Source organism: Diceros bicornis, chromosome 2 (genome assembly GCF_020826845.1).
Source record: "Diceros bicornis minor isolate mBicDic1 chromosome 2, mDicBic1.mat.cur, whole genome shotgun sequence".
Classification (NCBI taxonomy): domain Eukaryota; kingdom Metazoa; phylum Chordata; class Mammalia; order Perissodactyla; family Rhinocerotidae; genus Diceros; species Diceros bicornis.
The window spans coordinates 80941743-80961056 of NC_080741.1; the positions used below are offsets into that span (position 1 = coordinate 80941743).

The window sequence follows — 19314 nt, forward strand, 5'->3', positions numbered from 1 at the left end:
ACGTGTCAGAAGGCATTTCTAATATGTTGAACTCTCATCTACATAAAGACAGAAGAGAAGCAGGAAGGGGGAAATGAATATCTTTGCTAAATATTCTGCTTACTACTGGGAAGGCTATGACATTTGGAGGGTATCCACGTTCATTTAGAAGGTATGAGGAAGAAGAGAAACCAGCACGAGTCACCAGAGGGATCCCTGGAGATCAGGAATATATACTATCAGAAAGACTAAGGAGGAGTTAAGAAGGAGAGGATGATCAACAGGGTCAGACCTTAGAGGGCAGGTGGTAACATTTAGGAAAAAGAACATTAACATGGCAGCCAGAAGGCTGGGGCCACATCTCAGTTCTGCCACTAAGTAGCTGGATGATCTTGGCCACAGGCCCCTAGTCTTTTTGGAGTACAACTTAATTATCGCTCAAGTTGATGGAAGTGAAGCTTAGACTATGGATCTCTCTGTCCTCCTACTTAGTTTGAATTAAGGACTTACAAAAGGCTCTTGGCTGTGACAGGTGAGAGGTCATTGTCACCCTAGATGGGATGGTTTTAGTGGAGTATGTTTGGTTGTGGGAGGAAGGGTTGAGGAGAAACCCTCAAAACCATATAGTGTTGAGGTGAGAAAGAAGAGACGGTACATGTAGATCCTCTATCAAGAAGTATGGCAGTGAATGGAAGGAGAAGGATAGATTGGGGGATGGCAGGCTTGAGAGTCTTCAGGCTGGGGAATCCTCTGTAGGCCTGGGGAGGGGCAGCAGGGGGCTAGGATAGATAGCACAGTGAGAGGGATGATAGTCTGGGAGACCACTGCTGTAAGTACAGAGAGCCTGAGTTCAGAGGGAGAGGGGCCTCCATTTCTTGTATAAACTAGGGGAGCGGAAGTCAACAGAGAAACAAATATAGGGATTGCAGAAATATGTGTATCTTCAAGAGATTGGCAAGAAACCATGAAGGTTCGGCCCACATCAGTCTGAATCAGTCAGGAATCCTTCCGTACTGTTTTCTGTCACCAGAGAGCTGGAGCAAGCTGGGAATAAACAAAGTGAGAGAAGGCGGGGACTGGGAGGCAGCCCCGCCTGGCACTGTTGACCTGGGGAACACTGAAGACACAACTCAAGAGGGCAAGACAAATAAAGCTGACTGGCGTGATGCAGTACAATTCAGTATTTTCAACAAGGAGCTGAGCAGAAGAGGTGCTTGACCCTCCATTCTTCTGTGCACTCTGGATAACCCTTCTTCCTAAAGTCAGAGAGGTTTCGTGTCACCAGAAGCAGCCTGGTATCCTCCAGCTTCACTCACTGGAATGCTTTGTCTACATAAAGCTTTGAAGAAATGCTCGCTGTCTACGTAACCGTGTATTTGTTCCTTTTTCTGTAATAAAATGCCTTGCCCTAAAGTAGGTCGTGGCAGATCGGCACAAAAGAGTGTTGGGCAGAACTCAGAGTGCTGATGGGGACACCTCTGCAGTGAAAGGTGTAGAGTGCAAGAAGCTGTTAGCGCTCCTCAGTTCATCCCATAAAATAAATTGTGGTTTCAGAGCACCCACTTGGCGGCTTTCTTGTTGATATTCCCCAGCACGCATCTGCCTCTCCCGTGGGCGGATCACCTGAAAGATGCTGAGGTCCAGGCATCAGCACATTTGGATGCACCTTAATGGGTTTACACCTTTGTGTGTCTCCGATATTACTGTTTTGCTTCAGCAAGCCCACTAATATCAGATATATCCTATTTTAAATCACTTCAATTTTCCCTGCCCTTGGGCTCTGCCCATAAGACCGGAAGCCGAAGCATGAGGGCAGCCTGTGATCTAGTGTTTTACTTCCCCCCATTTGTATTAGAGGGAGCTGGATTAGCTTTTGAGCACACATCTATCAGTTTTATAGATTAAAGACAATGTCAGTAGTTCTTAGCCGGGTCTCAAGTATATCGAGTTGTTGTATTTTCCCAGAGAATGTTAAAAAATTAGTATTACCGTTTGTGAGAACATTTTTCTCTTAACACAAACCATTGGTCATAATAGTGTTTACTTATTTATTCTCTGAAGTGCTGTTTTAGATAGAAAGTAAATCCAGGATAGAAGGTTGATAAGTAATTTCAGACTTGATAGCGCATGAGCCTTATAGGTACCGGTGAATTAGGAAGCCTCACTTTGCAGTGGTTTTTTTCTTTTCCTCAAGTAAGTCTCTTCATCACAACAACTTGTTTATGTTCAGAGTGATTTTAAAATATTGAACTAGCTTCCCCTTAGTGCCTAAGCCGTCCATCCAGCTCATGCTCCTCCTGTCCTCCAAGCTCCTTCCAATGTGAGCAGTCCAGTAGCCCATGGCTTAATTACGCGCTATGGGAAAGGACAGTCTACTACAGGGGCATGTCCTGAATCCTAGAATCTGGCCAAGAATGAAAAAGACAAGCTGCATTTTCCAGATCCACTCGTGGCTGTCATTCAGCCTGAACATCCACCAAAGTCATTTGCCGATTGGGATGCCCAGTTCTGAGTTTGGACTTGGGCTCCTTCTCTCCACTCCTTGCCTCTACCCTACTGTCACCCCCTCGCCATGTTATACCTTCCCCCTTCACACGAGCAGACACACCAATCCCAGGCCACTTTCTCAGACATCCCTTCTGTCCTGTCATTCATCTGGCTTCAAGACCGTGGGCTTACCTTTCCTGGGCACTGCAGCCCAGGTTCCCAGCTTCATCTCCAGTCGAGAAGTTGTCCCTCGGGCTTTTCCTCACATGTGGCTCCACCTGGATTCTTTCCCCCGTATGTCTAAATTCCTTCCATCTTCAACAACCAGCTCAAATCACGCCTGCTCCATAGAGGCTGAAGTAATCACTTCATGGCCCCAAGGAGCTTTGTTGTAGTTATCTCTTTGAGTTTATTAGGAGGCCTCTTCCTCACTCGCCTCTACCTCTGCTCTCCGCAGTGCTGACTTCCCCTTTCCCCCCTTTACAATTCAGTCCTATCTCCCAGAAGAGGTTGTTAAGCTCCCTGAGTACAGAGACAAGGTTTTACAATTTTTCTGTGTTCCTGGTACGATGTGTAGCACAGATGCTCAGTAAATACTTGCTTATTGATTAATCACTGTAATGAAGCTATTTATTGGTCATAAACCCTGTGGGGTTTCTGTCTTCAGGAACTTGTAGCTTTCCTCTGAGAATGAAGAAGCTGGTCAGGGTCACCATTCTGTCCCAAGCACTTAGCATAACGTTTGCCAGCTTGAGTTGAATGGTTGGGGAGACAGGCATGTCCCCAAAAAGCTAGCACAGTGCAGATTATAGCACATGCTCTGGCGGAGCACCTAGGAACTAGAGATGAATTCTGACGGGTGAAATTGGGGTTGGCTTCGATATTATGGGATTGGAAGGATGGAGTTCAAATTTCAACAAGCAAAGGAGTGTGCAGAGGGTATTCCAGTTAGTGCTAGTAGGCTCAATAAAAGTGTAATGGAGTGAAGGGATTGGGGATGTCCATCAGAAAGGAGGGGTAGGGGGAGATAGAGAAGGCTGCAAGTCAGGTGTTGGCAAGGTCGCGGTGAGGCTGAAATTCAGTGCCAAGTGGATGTTCACTCCAAACAATATGTTAAACGTGATAGGGTATCAGAAGAACTTACATAGTATGGGAATAAACCCTTATTTTATTTTGAAATTCATGTGATTATTTTTATAGTAATTTTCTATACCTAGCAAGTGATAATGATTTCCTATTTACAGTAAGGATTAAATTACCTTTTAAAATACATTTATTTAAATAAAACCAAGTGAGTAGCTTTAAAGAAAAATATCAAGTAAATAGTGTTGAAGCCATACATCAAAAATCATGGCAGTTCCCTATGGCTGGAAGTTTGGAATGCACAAATGCAGACATGGGAAGACCACAAGTGGAGTGATGCTGCAGAAAAGTTACCCAGGCCAAGGACTCAGGGACTGTTGGAGTTTGACAACTAGGAAGCCATCAGTGAACTTAGCCAGAGCAGTGGTAGTCCTGGGTGGCCACAGGTCAGATGCAGGGTGGCTATTGCATGAGGGCAGGGATTTTGTGTGTCTTGTTGATCACTAAACAACAGTGTCTGGCTCACAGTAGGTGATTAATAAGGAGGTGTGAATCAGTACGTGAAAGTATGAAGTGAGGCTTTTATTTCCACTGATGGCACTGACTCCCACTGCTGCTCTCCTTCTACCACCCCTGGGCTGGAGCTGGTGAGCTGGGAGCAGCCTGGTTCCCACGCCCCCTCATGGAATGAGCTCACGGGAGACCCAGCCTTGATGGGCACTGCCTCCCCACGGGTGGAGGCGGGCTTGAGAAGCCTGGCCTGTCATCTCCTGTGGTCTTACACCGAGACTCGCATATTTCATATTTTAATATATAACCAACACCACAGGGACCTGGGTGCCGTGGTGTACTCTAGCTTACACTGGCCAGTAAGGACACTACATCCCCCATCTCAAGGGGACAGCCTTTACTCTGCACCTGCTTATGTTTGTCACATAGCAATGCAAGGCCCCGTATGCCAGATCGTGGGAATTTAGCAAAAGATGTTAAAAAAAAAAAAAAAAATCTGTACATTTTAGGTGAAAGCTCCTAGTTTATTAAATTCGTACCTAATACAAAATTTTGAAGATGCTGCACTGGTCCAGCATACAGTTTGTGATCTCTAGCTTAATTTTAACTTGATGAGATGAGATTACATCTCCTCCTCAGTCCCTCTAAGGTTTTGTAATATTCAGTTGTCCCTGTACATACATTTTTTTCTGGCCTGTTGTTCTCGTCATTTCCCTGAATCCATGATAACATGATTGGTGCCGTTTTCACGTGTCCCTCAGCTCCAGTTCCAGATCTTCCCGAGTTTTCTTCATCCTGGCTGTTATGTGCTGGTGCTTGCTTTTCTTCTCGCTCCTCACAGCTAAGCCTGGCTTAAGCCATCAGGGACATTGAAGATGTACATGGCCCCATTTTAATTCCCCAGATCCTGTCCTGATGCCCGCCCCAGTCATCTTCCTCTTCTCCTTGGTCTCCGGATTCACATGTCTCTCTTTGTCACATCTCCTGTTCTCCCATCTCTCCCACCTGGACTCCTCGAATTTTCTTTCCTGCTGTCAGGTGGAATCCCACGTCCAGTGGTTGGAGCAGACCCACAAGGTTCCCGGCAACTCGGAGATAACCCCCAAAGTTGCTGGGAGCCTGGCTGAGGTCATGGAACTACAATATTTGTCACTTTTACCTGCTGTTCAGAATGAAGCCTCTGATGTGTTCATCACATTTACGTGGGCAGAGGTTACGGGGGGATGTGAGATGCTTCAAATCCCCCAGACTCGGCAGGGACGCCTGGAGGCAGGCTGGTGGGTGGCTGTAAATATGAAAAAGAAAAAGAATATCCAGAGTGAGATAGGAACACATCCCCGTTTCAGCAAGCCATGCCTTGTCCTGTGCAGCAGGCCAATTACTGACGGACGTTGCATGTTGATCAGGATCATGTGTACATTGTGTTTCTTAGGTTGTTTTCTTTAGCAGCTGCTGCCATTTCCCAACAAGGAGCCAGCTTTTAAAGCCTGTTTTCATGCACCAGTGTTCCTAATGAAAGTGTGAGGTCTTAGCAAACAAACGGACACACAGCAGCTCACTCGCTTTGTGGTTACCCGGTCTGAATTCCGATCTCATCTGTGCCATTCGCTGGCAGTGTGCTCTTGGGTAGATTACTTTGCCTGCCTGAGCCTTAGTTTCTCCTGCATAAAATAGGGATGAGAGGGGTCACCATCTGATTGCGTTGTCACTGAGTATCAAAGGACGCTGCTCAGGGGCCGGCCCTGTGGCTTAGCGGTTAAGTGCGCGCACTCCGCTACTGGCGGCCCGGGTTTGGATCCCGGGCGCGCACCGAGGCACTGCTTCTCTAGCCATGCTGAGGCCATGTCCCACATACAGCAACTAGAAGGACGTGCAACTATGACGTACAACTATCTAGGGGGGCTGGGGGGGGCGGGGAGGAGGAGGATTGGTAATAGATGTTAGCTCAGAGCTGGTCTTCCTCAGCAAAAAGAGGAGGATTAGCATGGATGTTAGCTCAGGGATGATCTTCCTCACAAAAAAAAACAAAAAAAGACTCTGCTCAGTGTATGATAGCCTGGTTGGCAAATTGTGGGTCTGCAGGCCAAACCCAGCCCGCAGCCTGTTTTGGTACAGCCTGTAAACTAAGAATGTTTTTACATTTTTAAATGGTTGTTATATATAAGTTCAGACATAGTATTCTTGATTTTGCCTCTTGGCCCACAAAATATAGAATATTCACTATCTGGCCCCTATGGTAAAAGTTTGCTGAGCCTGCACTGGAACGTGGTGGAAGGGCCTTTGCGTCCCCCAAGTTTGTCACTTTTCTTTTGGTTTATTGCATACCTACAGGCTGTGTTCCCAGAACTTTCACAGGCTTTATCTCATTTCATTAACCCTACCCCCAACAACTCTGGGGGTGCTGCACTGGAAGGTGGGGAAACCAAGTTCCCAAGAGGCTGTGAATTTCCCACACTCTGCAAGTTGTTCTGATGGGCTGGACTGAGCTGACCCACCACCCCTCTCTGGCCCCCTCAAATCCCGAGCCAGGATCAGTGTGCTCCCTCACTTCCATGAGGAACTCACACTGGTTCATCCCATTTAGTGAGGGCATCCTTGGAGTTGGGTATTGTTCTCAGCATTTCAGGGTTCACAGAGATGACTCATTCAGGAATCCACCCTGAAGGAATTTCAAGTCTAGTTGGGGAAATGGAGGCACGTACTTACTGCCAATGGCAGGAAGAGGCAGTGGCACCTCAGAAACACACAACGTGCTGTGGCACTGCCAAGGAATGAAAGCATCTACGTGGGTGTCCCCAAGGCTTCAAGCCCATCAGAAAACTTGAAATTTCTGCTGAAGTCAAGACCTGTTGGAGCCCTTTCCCACTGGCTGCCTTCAACATAGATGCCCGTATTCCGGCCTCCCCATGACCGATCCCCGTTGCTCGTGCTGCATCCTTGTCCAGCAGCTGTTTCTCGGTTCATTGAGCAACTCTTGGAGACTGATGCTCGAGCGCCCCCGTGGTGTTTGAATGGCAGCCGTGGCAAGAGCGCAGCAGGCTGCCCTCCCCCCTTCTCTTACTCTGCTCCCTCCCAGGGCTCAGCGTGTGCCTTCTCTCCAAACCGCTTCAAGAGAAGACAGCGAGCTGTCAGTCCCCAGCAGCCAGAGTGTTCCTCAGGTACCTGGAGCCCAGAGAAAATGCCCTCAAGACAGCAGCACCTCAATTAATTTGGCAAGGGAAGACTATCCTTTCATTTTTAAAAGTGAGATTTAAGGTCCTAAGCAGATGTTCTGAGCTTATGTAGCTTTTCAGAAACAAAACTGCACTCATAGCTGCTATTACGTATTTTTTCAGCTCGCCTTACTTTTTTTGTGTGTGTTCTGACATCTTGCTTTTTTCCTTTGCTGTGTTGTGGTTTTTATCCCCACTTGGCTTTCTAGCAGTTCTTACTCCTTGTTCAAGAATCAGTTCAAGAAGTCACTAAATGTGGTTCAGACAAGTGGTTGAGAAGTCACCTTGACAAGGGTGAAGGTTAACTACAAGTTACTAAACCGTTTCTTCAACAGATTGTGATTTTGAATCTCTGGCCATGACTGGTGTGGAGGGCTTGTAGGAGCCGTTTTTGTCCTACAAAAGGTACTGTCTTAGTCCCTTTGGGCCGCTGTGACAAAGTATCACAAGCTCTGTGGCTTATAAACAGCAGAAATTTATTGCTCACAGTTCTGGAGGCTGGAAGTCCAAGATCAGGGTGCCAGCATGGTTGGGTGAGGGCTTGCTTCTAGGTCACAGACTTCGCATTGTATCATCACGTGGTGGAAGGGACTGGGAGCTCTGTGGTGCCTGTTTTACAGGAACACTAATCCCATTCATGAGGGCTCCACCCTCATGACCTCATCATCTCCCAAAGGTCCCACCACCTAATACCATCACATTGGGCATTAGGATTTCAACATACGAATTTGAGGGGACACAAACATTCAGACCACAGCAGGCGTAAAAAGTGCTTTTTTCAGGTGTATGGCCTTGATCTTGTAAATGAGAGCAGGCTTCTTTGTCCATTTTGGTCACTGTTGAATTCTCAGAACCTAGGAAAGTGCCTGGTACAGAGTGGGCTCTCAAATATCAGATGCTGAATTTATTCATTGAATATTTACTGAGTGTCTGTGGTTGGGGGGGAGGGGGGGACATACATCGCTGAATTAGGCCTGGTCCTTGCACCAGAAGAGCCGTTTCCAATGAGGAGGAGAGAGATGCAAACACAAAAGGACCACACAGTGTAAAGGGTGACATCAGGAGGCAGCAGAAGCGCAGTGTGCACTGAGGAGGGTCCCTGTCGCTGGGGCAGAGGTGGGGAGATTTAAGGAGCACGTTGAAGGCAATGGAGTTGGGTGGTCCAGCATGTGCACAGACGTTGAGGCGTGAAGGAACCTGACCCAGGAAGTGCTTCTGCACAACAGAGAGAAGACAGCGGTGGGGCAGGTGGGGGAGGTGTCAGATCCACATGCTCGGAGCTTGGACTGTGTCTTGGGAGCAGTGGGTTTACTGGCTCTGTGTGTGTATGTGTGTGTGTGTGTGTGTGTGTGTGTGTGTGTGTGTGTTATTCTAGCCACAGTGTACAGTAGGAATTGAAGTGAGAGTGAGATTCGAACCAGGAAGAAGCCAAGTTAGTGAATCAGCGTGATCCAGAAGAAAGCTAAAAAGTACCCAAGGAAGGGCAGAGCCAGTGGGCGGGTCTCTCAGGGCCTTGGGGGAGGCAAGATTTATCCCTCGCCTAGGACTAGCTGGTACTGGTCCCCAGAAGGGACTGCGTTGCTCCATATGGACTTGTTTCCTGCTTGGTCCAGTTGTCCTTCCCTTTTTTAGCCATGGTTCTTCCCAGAGGAACATATGGTTTGACTGAAAGTCTGTAGTTTGATGAGACCTGTGTTCATTATACAATGGGAAAAACAAATAGGTCCTATTACAGGTATCAGACAGATAGAGACCTGAATCTGTGTGCTGAAAATAATATGCTTGAGTTAGATGATTCTGCAGTTAAGTGAACGTTAAGTCCGTGTCTCCGTCTGCTGACTCTTGCAGCATCCCTGATGACTTACGGAAGTTAAAAGAATGATCATAAAGGATATTCCCTGGGCACCTTCAGCCTTTACTGTGTGTTCCTCTCCTGTCTGTCTGTCTCCGTGTGCATTCCTCAGTGACCCTTCTTTGCACTGTACTTTTCATTTCCATGAAGGCGGGAAGAGGCGGGCGTCTGATGGTGCAGAGTGCGCAAGAGGAGTGCTGTGTGCTCTGGAGAGCTTATTAGGCACTTTCCCATGATGTGATTACTAACTTGAAAAGGACGTTCAGCCATCTTCGTCCAACAATGTGCGCCTTTGTGCGGCCAGCAGTTTTTCATTTTTACTGGGACAGCTGTTCTCTCAAAAACAGTTCTGTTGTAAATAACTTCCTGTCGCTAACAGACTTTCTGTGCCTCTTGGATCTGCGGTGTAAAATGCCTTGGTGTGTATCACAGTACAGGTATACCTCCTTTTACACAATTGTGTGTTTCTTACACACACTCTGAAAGCAACATTTGAAAATGAAACTGTATTCTACATGCACTAGATGATTTTCCAAAGTAAAGGGTATTTTTAATGCAGATAATCACTTTAGTAAGTCTTGTTTTAGGCATAATGGGTACATGAGGGTTTTGCAATGTTGATTCCAAATAATACATAATTAATCAGAAGGGTGGAAAACCAACTGCGAGTTGAATTTGAATTAGTATCCTCTCCACTCTTCCTCCCACCCCCAAGCATGAGGCTCTTAGAGATGGGCTCCTTGGTGTGTCCTCCTAAAGTAGCAGTTCTCAAAGGGCCACCCAGGCACCTAGGGGGGTCCTCGACACTGTTTCAGGGGATGTGTGAGGTCAAAACTATTTTCATAAAAATATCAAGATGTTATTTCCCTCTTTCACTCTTGTTCTTTGATGACCGTACAGTATAGTGGAGTTTTCTAGAGGCTTCTCTATGACATGATATCACATGTGACTAAATACAGAAGCAAGTGTGAAACGCCGGTTGTCTTCAATTAAGCTCATTTAAAGAGTTTTGTGAAAACGTAAAATAATGCCATTCTTCTCAAAAAATTCTTTTTTTTGGAAAATACAGTAATTTTTCATAAAAATATTATATTAATATGTGATAGGTTTGTTTTTATTTTAAATGAATTAGAGAATAAATGTTTTATAATTTCTGATTGTTTCTAACATGATAAATATGGATAGATATAACCCACATGAACGACAACCCTTTGGGGTTCTCAATTTTTAAGAGTGTGAAGAGTTCCTAAGACCCAGAAGTATGAGGCACACTGCTCTGAAGTACAGGGCAGTATGTGGTAAATCACAAGCCACTCTCCTGGCTCGTGAGTGAAATTTGGAAGTTTTCTAACAGAGAGTAACAGGATTTGCATGGATTCCCTATCCATTTAGCTAGGGCCCATTTCTATATTTATTTGTGCATGTGCGGGAAAAAGTGGGAGAAGAGCTACTGTGAAACACACAACCTTGCGAAAAAAAATAATTTAAAGGTCAGCAAGTCTGGGGGAGGAAAAGCAACCATGAGTCCTTCGTGGGGACCCAAGCACACTGTTTTCCTCTCTGTGTGGCGCCTTCCAGTTTGCACTGGAATTTATGAGTTTGTGAGACTGCTGGGTCAGCCTGCATCTGTTGATCCAGCCACAGAATACGTGTTTCCCGAGCACCTTCACGGGGCTGGACTGTGGTGGAGATTCAGACCCAGCCCCTGCCCTCGGGAAGCTGCAGTTCTTCTACAAGGAGACAGCCAGTGAATATGCATAAATGAACAGGATGGTTACTCATTTTTAAAAGTGATGCAAAGCCAATGAATGGGATGATATGACATAGTAATTTGGAGAATTGAAAGATAAATTCATACAAGGTGCCCAGCAAAGGCTTTTTTAAGGAGGCTTCCTTTGAGCTGAGATGGGGGTGCTGGGTGGCTACGAAGGAGAAGGGGAGGAACAGTTCTGGCAGAGGGAACCCCAAATGCAAGGGCCCCAAGGAAGGACGTGGCTCGGTGGGAGTGAGGCGAGCACCAGAGCCGTGGCGATGATGGAGCTGGAGAAATCGACGCAAGGACCAGATTTAACAGGGCATTGGAGGCGCTGCTAAAGAATTTGATTTTAATCCAAGTGTGGTGAGAAGTCATTGGAGGGTTTTTAAGCAAGCAAAAGAAGTGATCCTATTTCTGCTTGGTAACAACCAACCTGGCGACCCCGTAAAGAGTGAATTGGGGGAGGGGGTCATCAGTGGGTAGGCAAGAGAGGAAGCAGAGAGTGCCTCAGGAGGCTCTGGACCGCATCAAGGTGAGAGCGGATGGCGGGCCAGAGCGACAGACAGAAGTGGACAGATTCGAGATCTAATGTGGAGCAGAAGAGAGCAGGCTTACTGAGGGAAGGCTCTGGGGATGGGCGAGGGGCGTGAACAAGCAGGACCTCTGGTTTTGGCTTGAGCAGCTTGTGTTTTCTCACATCTTTGCAACAAAACTCTGCAAGGTAGTTAGTATTATACGTATTTACAGATTAGGAAACTGAGGTCCTAGTAACTTGCTCATGGATCCATAGGGCCCGTCCCAGCATCAAAGCAAATCAGAGGTCACTGTCGCTATCCGATTCCATCTGTGGCTTCCTTTCTGGTGGCATACCTCAGCTCTCTGCTCCAGCCCAGGTGGTGACAGCAGGTGAGGGCCTGGGATGAAGGCTCCCTTCCTCCCCCTCCAGCAAGCCAGGGCTGTTGGCTGATCCAAGCCAAGTCACCATGCCTCATCTTCTGCGTCCGAGAAATGGGACCTGATGTATCTGCTGGGCGCCAGCCCAAGCTGGATTTTACTGGGACTGGTTGACTCATGTCACAGGTGTGTCTCAGTTCCCAGAGAAAGGCAGCATTATTCTTCAGGCCCCGTGATGCCTCTTGACAGGAGACATGAGACAGTTCAGCATTTATAAAATGAAGGGGGTGGGGGGTGAAGGCTGGAGAAGCAATCGTGAGAATTTTAAACATCAGCTGTTGGGTTGAGAAAATGGTACCTGTGTATTTCGTTCTGGCAGTGGGGCGATCGTTTATAAAAACAAAGTTTTTTTAAAAGCCTTCAAACTTACTCAGAGGCTGAATGAAGGGGAGGCAAGGAGCAATACAACAAAGACCAAAAATTCTTAAATGCTGTCTGTGCTCACCTTCCACATGTAGATGCAACTCCCTGCTTTCTTGACACACAACTCAAGGCAAAGCTATGCCGTGTAGGCAGATAGGGATTATCAGATACAGATCTGTAGTAACCGGTGAAAATTAGCTCAGCGGTGCAGGCTCTGAGATAGCCGCAGCATCTACATAGCTGTGGAGGTGCCATGAAGCTGGCTGCTGCTTACTTCCAGTTAGCTGAGCAGCCCTTTAACAAATACCTTTCTGCTTTGGGAATTGAAAATGCACTTTAGCAATGATTATCTGCTTGCTCACCTTTAGGGCAGCCTCTCTCCTTACAACCCCTGGGTACTTTGCATACGCACGCATATATCTCGCAATTTCAATTTTATATTTTATTCATACATGGAAGATTTTTCTTGCAACTTAGTAAAGCGCTAAATATTATATGAACATTATTCAAAACATGTCCATTCCATAAAACCCGTTTATATGCCATCATTATCTGCAGCATTAAATACATTTTATATCATCAGAAATTTTATGATATATTTAAAAATGAATTTCTACTTAGCTTAAATGCATTAGGGATTATCCTAAGAGACCTTGCTAAAAATGCAGTCATGTTTATTTGTAACTGCCAGAAAATGGCTTGCAAAATTGTTAGTGTCTTTTATTATTCCCTACCACTGGAGCACTTGCTTGTTAATTAGAGAAATTTCAACTGTCATAGTTGGCAATTATAGCTTCTGTATCATTGTTATGAATAGTCAATGAGAGCTGATTAATATGCATGAGCAGCAGTATATATAGCGCGTGCATTGGACCACAATCCAGCTGCCAGAGTCACTCAGAGGAGGGAGTGGTGTGTGTCTGTGTGTGTGTGCGTGCGTGCTGCGAGGGGAGGAAGGGGAGCGTGGAAGGGGAGAGAGTTGTTTTCAGCCTTAGAGAGCAACGCCAGCGTGCAGGGCTGGCGCTGCCTGACATACCTGCGGCTCTCTGAGGACACCTTCATGCCTGCACACTGAGGGGCTGCTTCTGCCGGGTGCTGGCGAGGACAAGCCTTCCTTTGACGTTCCTCTAAACATGGGATGCAGTCTGTGCAGCCTGCAGAGGCAAGAGGAGCAGTACAAATTACTCTATGAAGTTTGTCAGGTAACGCATCGCCTTTTATTCTGTGCGAGAGGACGGGCACTCACCTGGCAGAGTGTAACTTCTGGGAAAGGAATTGGGGATTTTCGTGCATATTTGTGTTCTGAATGAGACAGCCTCTCTGACTTTTCTGTATATTTTCTATTAAATCTAGTATGTAATTTTTCTTGCAGTGGCACTTAGGTGCCTGTATTTAAGTATATAAATAGATGTTGATGGTCATAAACTGTGTTTCAAACAGTCATGTCACAAAGCTCCTTGCCACCGACCGCTCTCTGGACTGTCGCACGAATGTCTTAGGAAGGGTCAAAGTGTGGTCAGGCACCCTTTGAACAGGTCGGAGAGGACGTGGATGATGATTAATGCCTGCGCGGTTTTGTCTCTGTTTACAAACAGTCACAAGGCGCTCTCCTTTCAGGAGAGCGCGAACGTCTGCTGCAGACTCCCTTTTCAACTTCTGCAACGGGACACGTGGTTCACATTTATGTTCACACTTGCCATGTCTATACCGCGCTCTGTGAAAATCTTAAGAACTTCAGGAGCAAGTGGCTTGATCTTGGGTGCTGTCACCCACAGCAGACGACTTCTCATATCTTCTGCATCATCACTGACAACATGAAATTTCAGTTGCGAGGAAATGGGATATTTAAATATAACCTAGATAACTTCTCTTACATTTGTGTTGAGTGTTTTCTTCTTGAATATTCAAATCTTATCCTGAACTAGGAGGTTTTTGTACTGCTATTGGTAACCTAACTTGGCAGTTAAGGGTTTCCCCTTTAAATCATTCTGACTCCTTCACATTTTTCTTCAGTAATCAAAAAATCATAATCCTGTCAAAAAGGTTTTTTATCATTAACAAATTAGAAGAAGGTTGTTATAGTGAGAAAACAGGTACTTGTTTCTTAATTTATCATGATAAATGGTATATTAATATATTCTTTAAAGGGCCAGATTTAGCTAGCTTAAAAAAGAATTTTATTAGCCGTCAGTTGGGTGTCATTTTTGTGTAAGCCACCAGAGGGCGCTTAGCATTAAAAATACACAGTGAGACAGCTATGAGTGTGAGTTGGCTGCCTCTATGGGCAAAATCTAATGAAACAGTGACCCTGAGTGAATAAAAGGTGTATGTCTGTGTGTGTGTATGTCTTTTCCACAGTGAGGCATAGTGAAGGTCAAAACAAACCTTTGGGGGCTTGGGCGTCCCTGCCACAACTCCTTGTGCAAGAGGGCACATATCTTACAAAAAACAAGCATCTTAAGTTTTGGAAATATGCTTCTGACCTGTGGCTTTATGCTCAGGACTCTGCTGGACTTGTGTCCTTTTCACAGCAGTCTGGGGCACATTGGAGGTCTGGGCAAAAGTGCTGTTGCCACTGGAGACCTGGCCCCCATTTGTTGGGTGATCATATGGTGGTGATGTAATCCTAAATTTGCCCAGTTCTCCTGTGCAGTGAGCAATGAGCTGAAATTCTCAGGGAGTCAGGCATTCAGAAATGAAACACGCAGAACAACAGAACCATCACGAAGGCAGTTGTATTAGAGACTTTCACCACTGTGTATAAAATAAACATAGTGCATAAAAATGTTGTTTTAATAACTCCCTGTTTTTTTATTTTCACCATCAATGCACAAAAATATTATTTAGCAGTCATTGCTGGAGATGTAATAGTTACACTGGCACCCTCCAAAAGGTAACCCTACCACGTCTCCTGCAAATCTGTGTTAACTTGTGCTTTATTCATCTGTATTATTTGGGCTGGGCCCCCAAAAAGAGGGAGTCTGGATTCTGTTTGTTTTTTACTAGATGAATTTACGTGGATATATTTCTGGCCGAAGCATTGTGCAGTAAACTGCTGATAAATGACTTCCATCTGGAATACACTTTGTCAGCAATTTAGGAAGCCATGCAGATTTATTTTCAGGAAACTCAGACTACTTTTCAGACCCATTACCCTTGTGCCAACTAAGTAAAATCCCTCTTTCTCCTATTCTTTGGGAGTCCTGAACCGTAGCATAAAGGAATTCACAAAACACTTGCAGGAATTAATAATTGCATTCCCACTCTTATTATGCAAAGCCTTATTAGAGCAGAGAAATTAAGGTTTCCGTAAATTACAGTTCCAGAAGGTCCAGTGTGTCTGGCTTCAGTAAGCCCATGTAACAGCAGCACAAAGAGGATCAAATATTCCAGGGCTCTGACTTGATCCTTTCCTCATCCAGAGATAATTCAAAGAGATGCTCTTCATTAGGGCCTTTGGCAAGCTGCCTACAGTTTCTTTTTGGGGCTGCTGTGAGCTTAACGATGCAGAACAATGGCTTTGCCTCTTGTTGCACACATACCTTATTGTACCTTTAATCACATTAGAAAAACAGCAACAACAATGCATGAAGTTGCCTGGTTGTTAAGGACATTGCAAAGAGTGCACACGTATCAGTGATTCGTGCTGTGTGTTAAAGGACGAACTGAGATATTTAGGGATATTTGGAGTACTTCTAAGCAGAGTACAATACAAGCCTCCTGCCTACTCTGGGTTGTGAGATCAGTTGAGTTACAGCAGGTCTTTGTGCTTTTATGGTAAAGTGGTGTCCTGGGGCGCATGGAGACAGGGCCTGTGCCTATCAGAAATTTAAAATTTAAGTTAGTAGTTGCTTCATGCTTTGGAAAGCTGTAGTCTGTCTTGGGTGACTCTGAATACTCAGAAGCACTGTTAAAGTGAAACGGCAGGGAAGTAGCTTGAAGGTTATCGAGGGGTGCAGTGTTCTACTTGGGTAAATGAATTGGCCCAGGAGATCTCACGTTCGGGGAGTAATGGGATGGGGGCCTCACAGCTCTGGGGCTGTGGCTGGAATCCAGCTGAAGCTGATTACCTGGTTGTGGGGGAGGGGGTGTTGGCAGGGATGGGGAGCTCTGAGGCTCTGTTGGCTTGGTGCCCGTGACTGTCGCAGGCCAAGCACTAGCCCTCCGCCCAGCCGTGTCCTTTCAGGACAAGGGGAAGGCCAATCCACAGGGATCCTTGAGGAGGGTGTTCAGATGGAGGCCTGAGGGAGGGGAAAGGAGTGACGCACCCGGCAGTAACAGTCATTCCCTCCACCTCTTCTGAGGTCAACCAGACAGTCTTTGTAGAACAGTGACCTTTGCTCATTTGATTAGGTAACAGGGACATAATTCTGGTTAGGACTTAGGTTTCAAACTAGAAATCGTAGTAACTAACACAGTCACTAAAGGCTGCATGTGCATTTTCAAGATGGCAAGGAAAATATGTTGAGATAATTGCAGTGATATTCGTGCAGCAACCACGGTGTTATTTATCGAGCACTTCTATGTGCTGGCGCTATGCTAAGTGCCAACCGCGCATTTCCCCATCAGATCCCCACAGCAGCACCAAGAGATAGATGATACTATTATCCCCACTTCTAAGATGAAGAAACTGAGACACAAAGGAATTATAAACGGGGCTGGGAGCCACATCTGTGCTGCAGTTCCAAAGTTTGTGAATTCTTCTCGTCTAAATCATTTTCATCAAAGTCAACGAATAGATCACCAACATTATATGGAACACTTGAGTTAATTTTTATAATTTGCCCTTGCCTTTGTGGGGCCAACATGCAGACCCCGCATTCTCAAACAGGGCCACGTGCCGCTTGGTACCTCTGTCAGCCTGTTGTTACTTGGGTCTGTCCTCTTGCAAATAAGAGGGGTTTCTGTGGAGCCTCAGGCCCCTCCCGTTGCAGGAGAGAGTGGTGGGCAGAGAGAAATGAGCTCCAGAGGAGCACCGAGTTCCCATTAACTTCCCAGACAGTTTTAAGAATAGAGGGTTTGAGAAAGGTCGTGTTCTTTTGCCTCTCGATAGTAACAGAAAATATCACGAGTAATTTGTGCTTTTCTATGCTATTTCATGTTGTTAGTTTTGAAAAGCAAAAACTTTACCCAATAACTGTAACTTGCCAGAAAACTACAGGTGTATGTATTTGTGACCCTTTCTACATCAATCTATTAGCCAGTTGGCCAAAAAAACCACAGATTTCTATAGTAAATACTAATCAGAATCAACAAGTTTAGGGAGCATTCTGGAAACTTGACTGTACACAATCCTGTTTTCATATTTAATTAGCTACGGGCAATACTCAATTAGATGAGTTGACTGCTTTAGAGCAAAGCGGCTGTGGGTCTGCGAGTCTGCCGGGTTGTGATACGATTAAGTATAGACACAATTCGTGGTGGTTAACTGGATGAGCATAAACTTGACCTCTATACAGCGGTGTTGAACCTGGTTTAGTTTGCCTGCAAGTAGGCATGTGTTTGCTTAAACCACCTATCAATTCTAAAAGCTGTGGTTTAGAAGGGCTTTACATTCTGAATTAACTTAGGCAAAGCAGGTATGGAGAAAGAAAGCCCATCTCCTCCTGCCCTAACCCCCCGGGGGCCCTTCATTAATGAGCGTGGCCCGTGTCTGTGGTGAGAAAGTCACTTTTTTCAGTGTGGACATTTATCTGGCAGTAGCTGCTGTTCTCCCTTCTGTTAGCAATGGATCATAAACCCCTTTATGTTGATGAAGCGGTGAAAAGGAATGGCTTAGGGTCAGGCCAGGGCTTGCTCCCCTCTTTCTACCTGTCTCCTCTGTAGGTAGAAAGCACTGGGAGACCATAAAGGAGTTCTCCTGCTGTTCCCTGAGGACTGAGGCTGGTTAGCCACTACCCCAGCTTAGCTGCCATTCTGGGTGTTCCTGTGATACCCTGCGTACCACTGTATCTCTGCACATAGCTTTCCCATGATGCCCGGTGCATCACTCTGCCCCTACCCTTCCCTCCACCTCATTTCTGCATTATCTGTTAATTCGGCCTCCTCTGTTATACTGTGAACTCCTGAGAGGTCTCATCACCACCTTTACCCTCAGCACACAGTTGGTTGACTGTGTTGGATGTTGTATGTCTTTGTAGGGAGTGAGGAGCAAAAAACGAAACAAGCGTACTAGTTAGGAACCAGAAAGAGAGCTAGTTGTTGGACAGAATGACCGTGATTTGGAGCAAGAAGGTGCAGATGGAGAACAGAGGGGATACAAGACATTTATTTTCCATTCATTCAGCCAGCGCATTCAATCAGCCCACCACATGCTGAGAACTGAGCTTCTCACCCCCTCTGCTCATGGGCTTCCCAGTGCGCTTGGAATACAGCCAACTGCTTACCTGTGGCCTGCAGGGGCCTGTGCTCCAGCCTCTTCCCGCCTCTCTGGTAAGCTGCACGCCTCGCCCTCCACCCCGCCACCCCGTCCCCCCGCATCCGCCCTGGTCCTCGCAGGGCTCTTGCAGCGCCTTACTCCGTCCCTCTTAAGACTTCCGAACTGGCTGTTCCCCTCCACCTGCAACGTTGCTCACCAGCTCGTCCTCGAGGACACAGCTTAAATGACCCTCTCCCTAGAGACCTTCCCTGCTCTAAGAAGGTCCCCCAACCCTGACGCCCCCACACGTGTGGACCTCTGTGCACGGATTCTTTCTTTGCTAGCACTTATCACAACTCACACACGTATTAACTTGCTTGTTATCTGTCTCTAAGCCAAGCCCCCAGGAAAATGTCAGTCCCGTGAAGGTGGGGGCTTTGCCTTGTTCTCTGTGACACGTCAGGTCGTGACACATAACCAGTAACTCTTCAGGACATGTTTACCACACTAACTTCTGAATAGGAAATCTATCAAGTGGGTCCCACTTTGGTCTGGGGAGGTTTTTAGCGATGACAGATGAGTCTGTGTGTCCCAAGACTCTAATGGCTTCCATAGATAACAGCTACATATTGCCGTGAGGCAGGGGGTTCGGAGTCACAGGGGAGAGGACTGCCCTCTCTCTGCATTCTTGTCGCCCGCCTGCCATAGCAGGCAGAAAGAAACATATGGAACAGTAAAAAAAATGTGGCTTTAATAGATG

The 19314-nt window shown here is 46.2% G+C and overlaps 1 protein-coding gene and 1 long non-coding RNA gene across 3 annotated transcripts in view; one reads left to right on the top strand and one right to left on the bottom strand.

Annotated features, from left to right (window-relative positions):
• Positions 1-19314, top strand: part of PDZRN3 (PDZ domain containing ring finger 3) — a 230744-nt gene that overhangs the window by 165772 nt on the left and 45658 nt on the right. Inside the window, exon 1 of one of the 2 annotated variants that reach the window (XM_058563700.1) lies at positions 13315-13398. The exons of the other annotated variant lie outside the window; for it this stretch is intronic. Within the exon in view, the coding sequence (XP_058419683.1) occupies positions 13330-13398 (69 nt within the window). The 5' untranslated portion in view covers positions 13315-13329. Of the gene's footprint in view, positions 1-13314; positions 13399-19314 lie in introns of those variants that run through there. 2 annotated transcript variants of the gene reach the window in all.
• Positions 1-19314, bottom strand: part of LOC131419046 (uncharacterized) — a 319591-nt gene that overhangs the window by 15885 nt on the left and 284392 nt on the right. The window contains exon 3 of the long non-coding RNA XR_009223130.1: positions 13233-13350. This is a non-coding gene — a long non-coding RNA (uncharacterized LOC131419046). The remainder of the gene's footprint in view (positions 1-13232; positions 13351-19314) is intronic.